The 10,470-nt window shown below is 57.0% G+C and overlaps 1 protein-coding gene across 2 annotated transcripts; it reads right to left on the bottom strand.

Moving 5' to 3' along the window:
• Positions 1 to 536: 536 nt before the first annotated feature.
• Positions 537 to 9,872, bottom strand: C2CD2L (C2CD2 like). Of its 2 annotated transcripts, none has more exons than XM_047823777.1 (14): positions 9,108 to 9,872; positions 6,982 to 7,077; positions 6,499 to 6,618; positions 6,222 to 6,332; positions 6,015 to 6,131; positions 5,809 to 5,920; positions 5,563 to 5,671; positions 4,596 to 4,660; positions 4,378 to 4,505; positions 4,112 to 4,286; positions 3,323 to 3,424; positions 3,047 to 3,183; positions 2,674 to 2,959; positions 537 to 1,615 (listed from the first exon to the last, which is right to left on the bottom strand). In XM_047823777.1, exons 1-14 carry the CDS (start codon positions 9,459 to 9,461, stop codon positions 1,404 to 1,406), a joined length of 2,124 nt encoding a protein of 707 aa, XP_047679733.1. In that variant the 5' UTR covers positions 9,462 to 9,872; the 3' UTR covers positions 537 to 1,403. The 2 variants fall into 2 exon arrangements, with proteins under 2 accessions (XP_047679733.1, XP_047679734.1); XM_047823778.1 differs by having other exon boundaries at positions 3,047 to 3,180.
• Between the last annotated feature and the right edge of the window lie 598 nt (positions 9,873 to 10,470).

The raw sequence follows: 10,470 nt of genomic DNA, 5'->3' as shown, positions 1-10,470 counted from the left end.
TTCTCGGCCACAACCAAGCCATAGCTACTATCACGGTTCCCATTTCACAGATGAAAAAAACTGAGGCATTCTGAGGTAACGTAACTTGCCCAGGGTCACGCAGGTAATCACAGCAGCTGAGATTCAAATGTAGGCAGTCTAGAGCCAGAGTCCCTGCCTAGGATTCTGTTCTATCAGGGAAGCAACAGCCTGTTCAAGAAAGGGGAGTGAAGATGCCTGTCCTAATTGATTTTTTCTTCTCTGATGGCCTTCTTTTGGTACAGTATCATCCCTCAAAGGCCCGTTCCCTCATCCTCTCTAGGTCCTCTCAGCCCACCCTCCACATCCTCACCCTCTCTAGGTCCCTCATCCTCCCCTCATCCTCTCTAGGTCCCTTCTTCCCCACGGGAACTTCTTAGCAGCCCCAACACGTGGGTCGCCGACTCCACCTCACCGTCTGGGCCCCTGTCTCTGACCCTCTCACCCCACCCATCCCACAGCCTCGCTGCCCACTCACCTTTCAAAGGATAACCAGTGGTCCAGTTTATAAACTCCAATTTGACTTTAATTTAATAAATTAAATTCCAAGCCATCACACAGCAATGGACATCATCATCTCCCAACACGCGGAGGGTGCAGCCCTGCTCTCGCTCCATCATCATCAGTCTTTAGTAAAGCCCCTGGAGCCATCGCTCTGGGGAAGGCTCCCACCCAGCTCTGGGCTCCCTCCTTCCAACAGAGCCACTGCTCACAGAGAAGGCATCAAGTACAAAAACGGTAATAAAGGGAGGGAGGGACGAGGAGCAGGAGGGGAGGCAGGGAGGTGGGGAGTACCTGCCCCCCAGCCCGGGCACCGGCCCGGCTTTCTGTGAGCTGCCAATGTCCTCAGAGGCAGACACTGGTGCTGGTCAGAGTGGGGACCTGAGGGAGACAAGGGAGTCCTGTCCCAAAGGGAATTGCCTACCTTCCTGGGACAGGAAAGAAGGGTCACCTGGGAGAGATGCCCTCTCTCGTCTGTGCACTGAGGGTCCTGGACCACACATATAAATAGAAAAGAGAATAAATAGGGGAGGAAGGACCAGCTGAGGAGCTGAGCACCCTGGGACTCCTCTGAGGGGCCAATGTCGACAGCACAACCGGTTCCGAGGAATGCCCACAAGTGCAGGGGCAGAGCCCTCCTCTTGCTCCCGGCCACCCACTCCCTTTTCTGTGTTCTCAGCAACAGGTGCCCGCCTCTCTCATGCTTCCCGTTGTAAGCACCCTTCCAACTGGCCCCACAGCCCAGGGTGGACAGGGCTTCCTGGAACCCAGAGGGCTTCCCTGGCCCAGGCTGTTGGGAATCCAGGAAGGGGAATGGAAGAGGATGTGGAGGGTGGGCTGAGAGGACTCCTGCCCTCTCCTCGCTCAAAAGGTGAGGAGGGCCCTCAGAGCTGGGGGCTGGGGTTGCCATTGGCCTTGGGTTTGGATTTGAAGGAAAAGCGCTTGATAAGGCGGCGAGAAAAGCTGCCAGCCTTCTTTCGGACACTGGGGGTGGCCGTCGTGTTGGAGAGGTCGTCGTGTGATTGGCTCAGACCAGCTTCCTTCTGTCGAGGCCTCCGGCGGAAGATAAGCTTCGTGCCACTGCGCAGGAAGCTCACTGTGGGGGAAGAGGGGAGGCTGAGGCAGACAGAGGGGTACGACAGGCGTGGGGTGAGGTGGGGAGCAGAGAAAAGGACCAAGCACGGAGGGGTCAAAGATACAGAACAGAACCTTTCCTTCGCCTAGAAGCCAGGCTTCCTTAGGAAAGAAAGTAGAGACAAAACAATGCCTCTTATCTTTCCTGAGGAAAAAATGGTGGCGCTCATGGGATTCTGTGGGCAAGTCTAACTATCGCCGCTGAGGAGGAATGTCACAGGGCTGCTTCCCTGTAAGGACAGACTGACAAATGGACCTCTTTACTCTGGAGAGAAAAGACGGAGCAGAGGGCATTTCTAAAAGCCCATAAAGGGGCGCCTGGGTGGCGCAGTCGGTTAAGCGTCCGACTTCAGCCAGGTCACGATCTCGCGGTCCGGGAGTTCGAGCCCCGCGTCAGGCTCTGGGCTGATGGCTCAGAGCCTGGAGCCTGTTTCCGATTCTGTGTTTCCCTCTCTCTCTGCCCCTCCCCCGTTCATGCTCTGTCTCTCTCTGTCCCAAAAATAAATAAACGTTGAGAAAAAAAAAAAAAATTTAAGTAGGCAACCTTGTTTTAAAAAAAAAATAAATAAATAAAATAAATAAAAGCCCATAAAAATCATGAAAGGATAAGGTGGGTGGCCAAATTCCAGGATGCGAGCAGGAAGCTGCATCTGGAAAACTTCAAGGAGGTAAATTTGGGACCAGTATAATGAGACAAGTGTTTACACGGCAGGCTTTGGACTTAGGAATCTCATTATCCCAAGAAGTGATGCAGGCTGACATCATAGTTAAAATACATGTGTGGTTGACGGACTCGTTGGCAGAGGGATAAAGATGTTTGGGGGCAAAGCCTCTCATCCTTAGAAGTTAGAAAAGCACCACGACTATCCACGGGCTGTGTCACTGCTAGGACACTTCTAGGCTCGACTGGGCGTAGGATTCCTTATACTCAGAGGAAAGCGAGTACAGAATGGAAGTCGGCGGGGGCGGGGGGGGAGAGAAAAAAAAAGAAGTGGAGAGGACATGCCAATATTCCCCCACCTTTGTGATCCTTGAGGCTGCGGGTCTCCAGGGCGCCAGTAGACCCTGTTTCTGACTCAACATCATCCACAGATGGCCTCTCAGAAATGTCCGAACGTGTTGTCTCATCTGCTTCCTGGACGCTCGTGGGGCTGGAGAGGGGATCCAGGGGTCCTGGAGACATGGCCGGTGGGTCTGGGGGAGGTGAGGAGGGACCTCCACTGGTTCCCGCATCATCCTGCATTGAGGCCTCCAGGGACGCCGCATAGCCCAGAGACAGTGCCAACTCGTCCTGAGCGATGGGCACCTGGCAGGAGGGACACGTTTTAATGGGCAGGACTGACCCGTTAGGGCTTTCTCCCTATCCCAGCTCCTCTCCTGAGAGCCCTGTTACCTTGGAAACGCCAGAGATGATGAGAGTGCTACGCTTGGTGGGTGTCTTTTTGGCTGCCCGCCCGCTGGGCTCCGTCAGCTGGCGAATCGCTGTCTCTGCTACAGGGTCCAAGCCGTTGGAAAGGTGGCTCTCCCCTGCTGGGGGTACAGAGGATTGGTAACATGACTCCTCCGTGGCTCCTTCTTGGACTTGGACTCCTGTGCCCCACCCAAAATGGTTTCTGACTCTGGGGCTCCAGTGCCAACCGCCACTCATACTTCCCGATCCCCCACTCACGGCTGCTGCTGTGGGAGGCACTGCTGGGGCCGCTGCTCTCACTCAGCACAGTCGTAGTCTTCTCGGTCACCTCCACCTTGGACGGGGAGCGGGAGGGGGAGTCTGGTGGGTGGGGGAGGGTCAGTGAGCCGGGAGGCGCCTTAAAGTGGCCCCCACCCCCTACTGTCTTTATTGAGATGCACACTTTGGCTGACTCAGAGGGCAGGGGTGACGAAGGCACGATTAATCACATGGGTGATTAGTAAGATGCCATGGGGGCAAAAAGACAGCACGGGAAGCAAGGGGAGTGTGGGGCCATGGCATGGGACCCACTGAGGGTATCGGGAGACACCTTGAAAATGCAGAGTGCACAGAGGTGGCACAGGGGTCCCCTGGGGGTGGGGGGAACCCCAAGAGACCTCTGGAGCTGGGAGAAATGTCCTGGAGGGCCCCTGGGAGTGGGAGAAGTACTACAGAGGCCACTGGGTTTGTTGGAGGATCCCAAGGATGCTAGGAGGTCGAGGGTAGAAGGCGGCGCAAGTAGGCAGCCGGGGCCGGGGGGGAAGGGACGGCAAGAGAGCGAAGTACACGAGTCTTGTAGAGGAGGCCCTGGCCGACCCAGCGCTAAAGCGGGATAGGAACAGCGGGGAAAAGGAGGGATGGAAGAGAAGGCTTGAGAGAGAAAGATGAGGAGGAAGATGTGGCTGGAAAGCAGGAGGAGCTGCAATCAGGTCTTCCCTTGCCCTTCCCTGTCCTGCGTGGGTCTGCAGCCGGGGACCCCTGGCTCAAGCTGGGCTCCCTCCTCTTTACCTAGTTTCCCTTCTACACGAGGCCGGGACTGGACGGTGGTGACTGTGGTCACGATGGTGCCATCAGGCATGATGGTCCGGTCCAGCTCGATCTTCTTGGTGGGAGTGATGCTGGGGCGTGGAGTGGAGGGAGCAGGTGTACCTAGGTTCCGGGGGGAGCCCTCCTCATACTGAAGCTGCCGAGGGGTAGAAGAGCAGAGAGGCGGCGCCTCAACAACCGCGCTTCCCCAGTGTCCTCCCGTCTTCTCCCCAGGCTCAGCTTCTCACCTCCACTGCGATGGTGGCCGCTGGTCCCAGGGCTTTCCCCGGCCCCAGGGTGAGCGGGCATACCTGTCTTCGGGACAGCGGTCTGGAAGGGGAGCCCACAGGCAGCATGACCTGGCCCAAGAGTTCAGCTGGGGAAAGGGGGAGCACTGTGAGCTGGGCCCACGACCGGGCCCCGCTGAGCACCCATCCAGACGGGCTCCTTCCTGCCCCATACTCACTGTCTGCAGAGCTGCTGTTCCTCAGCACTTTGAGGGTCAGCTCCCGACTCTGGGGGCCCAGATCCCTGTGGCCAAGAGGAGGTGGGGCAGGGAAGGGGAAGATTAGTAAACTGAATCCACCCTTGAACTGATCACAGGCCACAGGCCCGTGGAATAAGGGCTCCAATGGAGCCTGCCCTCCAAATTACTGTCTCTTCCCAGGGTGCCTGGCTGGCTCAGTCAGAAGAGCATGTGACTCCTGATCTCGGGGTCATGAGTTCGAACCCCACTTTGGGTGTAGAGAGTAGTCAAATAAATAAAATTTTAAAAAAGTAAATCTTAAAAAAAGTATATATGCTAACTAATTTGGGTGTAAATTTAAAAAACTAAAATTAATGTTTAAAAATCTTAAAACAATTAAAAACAAAAACAAATACTCTCCCCAAGAGAACGGGACAGAACTCTGCTCAGTGAATAGTATGCTAGGCATCCAGATCCTCCCTGATCCTGCCCCGTTTGCCCTCCCTGTCTCTCCATGTCAAACCACCCCCTTCCCTTTGCTCAAGCTGTTTCCTCTGCCAAAAACACTTCTCTCTCACACTCTGTTGAAACCCTCTTCTTGCTCTAAGGTGCGGTTTAAATGCCACCTTCTCCATGAAGCCTACTCTGATCTTTACTCCCCATGGGAATTAATCTCCCCACACCTAAGCACGCCCACGGCATTCTGTGTAAATCTTGACTGGAGCCCTTATACCATCGTCTTTACATACATCTGTGTCTGCCTGGAGCCTGCAATCGACTCAGGGGTGGGGGTGTATCTTGGTCACGTCTGTATCCGCAGGACCTAGGCCAGGGCCTGGCATACAATGGGGGCTCACACCAAAGTTCAGTGAAAGCAGAGCCGATTCGTGCTAAGGCTATGCTGGAAGGGTCTGATCTCCAGTCTGCCCATAGGAGCAGGGGTGGGGTTGGAGGAGTCACTCCTTACAGTGCCAGGTCGTCAGTCCACTCCACGTCGGGACCGGCACTTGTGGGCTTGGTCCACTTCTGTTGTGCAGGGTTGTCGAGCTCAGCTACACAGCATAGCTCCCCAGTGCCTGGGAGGAACGAGAAATGAGAAGATGCTCAAAGATGGGAAGCCGCTGAGGAATGATGAAACTACACCCGTGGAAGAAGGGCAGGGGGCACCTGCACCCAGAGCCCTGGCAGGCCCCCAGCTGCTTCTAGCTCTCACCTTCCAATTCACCTCCCAGGTGAGATGCTCGAAGCTGCCGTAGGAATAACCGGATAGGTCTGGAGATGGCTGGCTGCGCCTGGGGCACCGTGGGTGGCTTCTCACTGGGTACCTAAGAGCAGAAGGAGGGAAAACGAACGAAGATCCCGACATAGCACCCTGGGGACGATATGCATACAGACTATTTGCTTTGAGTGCCTACTTACCAGGCCTCCAGGGGCAGAGCAAGCCCTGAGGTTGACCATCATGGCTGGCTGAGTGCTGACAATGGCATCCTCAATCAATTCCTCAATGGTGGAGAGATCTACTTGCTCCTCGCCTCTCTGTAGGGAGAAAAGGAGAATAAAGAGGGGGGCCCCCAGCTCTGCACCCCCTCCTCGCTCTGCCTCTTCCGCCGAGCCCTGCCCCCTTACCTCCCTGGCCTGCAGCTTGGGAAGCACCGTCAGGCTGAGATCTGGACGATCAGTGAAGGCCCAGGACACAAGCAGCCCCTCATCAGGGATTTCCTCCAGGCTGACTTCCAACTGCGGAGGAGGGACAAAGGGGCTGGGTTGACTTGCCTCACACCTCCAACTACTCCTGCTCCCCAGGACCCTCCCTTCCCAAATTCTGTCCCAGAGGGAAGCAAACTGAAAGGCTGAGGCCTTGAACCGCCCCCTGCCCAGCTCAGTTTCCCACATCCCCTTCCACCTGTGTTGGTGGCAGTGTCAGAGTGACGTGGTAGGTCTCCATGGAGACGGCAGCGGGGGACTGCTGGGTCACGGAGACTGGGAACATCACCTCCTCAGCAGAGAGCTGGCAATGCAGCACCTGAGACAAGCGAAGCACGGAGGCCAGGAGGGTCAGGCATGGAGGAAGGTGCCCAACCTTGCTTTGCGCTGCCCTTTAGAGAGCCCTCCCCACTGGGTTTTCCTTGGGACTTCACCCTTCTGGGGTCACAAGCCCATAGAAGAATTAAAGTCAAAGACTCCTCTCTCCAGAAAAATGCAGATATACACACACATGTGCTACATTTCGCATGCAACTTTAATGGGATTCTCAGACCTCCTGAAGCCAATCCTTGCATTCCTAAGGCATTCACAGACTTCAGGCCAAGAACCCTCAGACTAAAGGAAACTCTTGGGACCAGCCCCCCTCGGGGCCTATAGAAGGCAGTGCCCGGCAGCCCCTTACCATGGTGCGCTCTGATTGGTCTACGCAGGTCACATGACTAATGCTGGCTCTGGGTGGGAGTTGGGGCACCTCCTCAAAGGCGATTTGGATGGAACTCTGAGGGAGTAAGTAAAGTGGACACAGGGTCAGGTCTCCGGAGCTGCCCCCCACAGGGCTGGCCTGCTGGGTTGCTGGCTGGGTCCTGGCACTGCGGAGTCCTCAGCTGCAGGCTGGCTTCTGGCCCCTTCTTGGCTCAGGGTTTTAGGACAGGGAGTGTTCCCCTTGAACCACACCTCTCTGGGGCCTGCATTTGCTAGGAAGGATGGAGGAGCTAGACCACCTCAAAGACCAGATCACCTTGAGCTGAAGAACCTAGATTCCTCCTGGAATACTAGGAGCCTCCCTCTTCTCCTCCCACCTTTCTCTTCATTCCTCAACCTACCCCCAAAGAAAGGTGCGCACCGGGGAAAAAAAATAATAAAGGTGTTGGTTGCTACCTACGTACAGTGAGGGAGAGAGTGACTCGGCTGAGCTAAAGGCAAAAGCAATAGGGCCACTTATTCAAGATAAGAGCTGGAGAAATGAGGCTAAGCCTACGTCTACATACACAGGATGCAGAGGCTCAAGAGTATGACCCTATCTATATTCTTGGGGTTGAGGACTAGCTCCACATGGGCGTGGGGAACTTTACCAGAGGCACTGGCAAGAAAAGCAAGCTCAGAGAGCTCAAGCTTCCAGAGGCCTGGCTAATTCCCCAAGGCAGACAGCAGGGTGGTATTAGGCAGCAGAAAGCTGCTTAGCTTGGGTCTTGAAAGAGCTTCCTGATTCTTACACAGCAGTGGAAACAGCCTACTGCAGTCCCATCCAGAAAGCAGGATGGGAAGGAGAACTGAAGAAGGGGCACCCACTGAGCTGGCAGCCCTTCCTCGGGTCTTGGGATGGGAGGAAACAGATTCACAGGGCCCGTGTGCCTGGCACACCAGAGAACACCAACTTCTCTGCGCCTGTAGCTGGCTTGTTTGAGGGCCAGGCCCAGGGAGATGGGGAGATGGATGCTAGGAACCCCAATCTCCCCACCCCCTGCAAGGGAGGCCAATGTCCAGCTGAGTCAGCTGTCCTGGGGAGTCTCTCCTGACCAAGGGACAAGGTACAGGGAGAAGTGGGTGGAGGCATGAGTTCAAGATGTAGACTAACAGATGCCATCTGGCTTTCTGCTGGCTAGCTGGACAGAGGAGACTGAGCAACTTCTTACGTGGCCACTTTTGTTTCCAGGCATCTGGGGAGCTAGTGGAGCAAAGCCCTAGTGGGAGCTGGAAATGGAGAACCTTCTGGGTAGGGGGCTGATGGGCTGTGAGAGTGAAGACAGAATACTGGGCCGGGATGGGAGAGGGCCCCATGACACGGAGGCCTCTACCTCCCACCCCACCTCAGTCTTATGACCATGCTTCCTGCCCTACTTCCTGGGAGACCAGATGCCCATGGTGCAATGGGAGGAAGTAGGCTGGGCTGGTTTGTGACTGACCCTCAAGAGGCAGTTCCAGACTCATCTACTGAGAGGGGCATGGACTGTCAATCTGCTCTCCACCTTAACACCTTTTCCTCAATATATACACTGCAGGTCAGCAAAAAGAAGGGTGTGTTAGACTGTATCAGTGAAATTACTAAGGGCCTGGGGGGGGGGGGTGGTGTATATTTCAGGCTCCTTGGGGATCTATCTGCCTGATCAAACCAGGGATTTGGGGCATGAAATGTTAACTGGGTGTGGTGGCATGAGGACCAGGCAAATTTCTTCTGCAGGTGCACCTGTTTCCCTTCTATCCTTGCTCCCCGACACAACCAGCACCCAGGCTACACGGAAGTGCCCTCGGGCCCAGGGATTAGCGTTGCTATGAAAACAGCAACTTGTGCTTGGGTTTGCAGCCAGAGAGTACCTTGACCACAGAATAGAGGATCTGGGACATAGCTAGATTTCTACAACCTCCAGCCTCACCTGCACCCTTTTCTGTGATCCCAGACGGGAAGAGAAGCCGTAGGGTTCTCCAGTTGATCCCCACCCCCATCTGGCCCTCCAGGCAAGAGCAGTCCCTCCCTCCCCGCCCTGGAAGGAAAGGCTGAGGGAACCACCGAGGTGCTCCTGTCCAACTCACCCCGTCCCTGCAGGCCTGCTCGTTCAGCGCTCGCACCCAAGCCCGTTGCCAGTTCTCTCGGAAAGACTTGAAGGCGAAGAGCGACGCCAGGAGGCCCCGGACGCCTGGCTCCTCGGGGGCACCAGCCCGAGTCGGCCGCAGCCGCAGCAGCGAGCGCCACACGCCCAGCTCCCGAAGGGAGCCCGCGGGCTCGGCAGCTAAGGCGGGTCCCGGCCCCCGGCCCCCGCGGGCCCGTGCCAGCCACAAGCCCCGGGCATACTGTAGCAGCCAGCCAAACACCGTGAGCAGCGAGGCGGCGAAGAGGATCAGCAGGGCCGCCCAGCCCACGTCCTGCTGCCCCCAGCCCGGATCCATGCTCCGCACGGGCTCCGGTCCGGGCCCCGGCACGGGCTCAGCCGCTGCCCCGGGGGAGCATGGCCCGGGCGGGCCGCGGGGCGGGGGCGGGCTCCCCCGGGGCTGAGCGCGCGGGCTTGGGGGCTCTGCGGGGATGGGTGTCCGGAACTAGTGGATGCCACAGATCGATGAGAGGAGTCCTGGGGGCTCGCAGCGCCGGGGTCCCTCTCTGCGTGATCCGGGTCCCTCCTCAGTTGGTCCGGCAGTCCGACCTGGGTTAGTCGCCTGCCAGCGCCCGACTCCTCCCACGGCGTGGGCCCTTCTGGACCCGGGCGGGGACTCTTCTGCAGAGACGTGGGGGCTCGCGGACCGGCACCGGCTCCGGAAGGGCTGCGTGCGCAAAGCCGACATTGACAACACGGCCGGCGCCCCGCCCCCACCCGCCCTTAAAGGAGCCGCACCCGCGCTGGGCGGGGCTTGGCGAGCCTGGCGCCCAAGCGCTTAGAGGAGGGCGGGAGGACTACGCCGAGGGGAGGAGGTTCCGGGGTTGAAAATAGGCGGGATCTTTGACCACCCCGCCCCATACTGAAAAAGGGGTACTCCCTTCCCCCCCCCCCCCCCCTCCCCCCGAGCTCACAGCAAGAGCAACTTCGCTCACTTGAGGTATCTCCTCTGATTTCCCTTACGCACTTAGATTTCTATAGTTTGGACGCATGTGGGGTTAAGGACATGACCTCCGTGGATGGCGTCGGCTTCCTTCTCCCAACACCCCTAGGCACAGCAGCTTCTTTGGTTCCCATTTCTTGACCTAAACTAGGCCCTGGGTGAGTAAATAGGTGCAGAGCATCCCTCCTACATAGAAGTGCCTGGCGGAGGTCCAGGAGACACCGACCAGAAAGAACTTGAACCTAGTAGAGTCTGAGAATAGAACATGGAATATTAATCTCCCTCCACCACCACCACCTCTCTTCTCCTAGCACCTAGGACCCAGGAACACCCTATTAACCTCCTTGCTCGCGTGGGTTTGTTC

Source organism: Prionailurus viverrinus, chromosome D1 (genome assembly GCF_022837055.1).
Source record: "Prionailurus viverrinus isolate Anna chromosome D1, UM_Priviv_1.0, whole genome shotgun sequence".
In the NCBI taxonomy this organism is placed as follows: domain Eukaryota; kingdom Metazoa; phylum Chordata; class Mammalia; order Carnivora; family Felidae; genus Prionailurus; species Prionailurus viverrinus.
This window is presented reverse-complemented; position numbering and strand designations above follow the sequence as displayed.

Bases quoted from the DNA above. Each gene is read 5' to 3' on its own strand.
- C2CD2L (XM_047823777.1), bottom strand. From the start codon at position 9,461: ATGGATCCGGGCTGGGGGCAGCAGGACGTGGGCTGGGCGGCCCTGCTG. The intron at 6,132-6,221 runs GTAAGGGGGCAG...TTCTCCCTACAG, and splicing joins CCAAGCTGCAGGCCAGGGAG to AGAGGCGAGGAGCAAGTAGA. The intron at 5,921-6,014 runs GTAAGTAGGCAC...TTCTGCTCTTAG, and splicing joins GCTCTGCCCCTGGAGGCCTG to GTACCCAGTGAGAAGCCACC.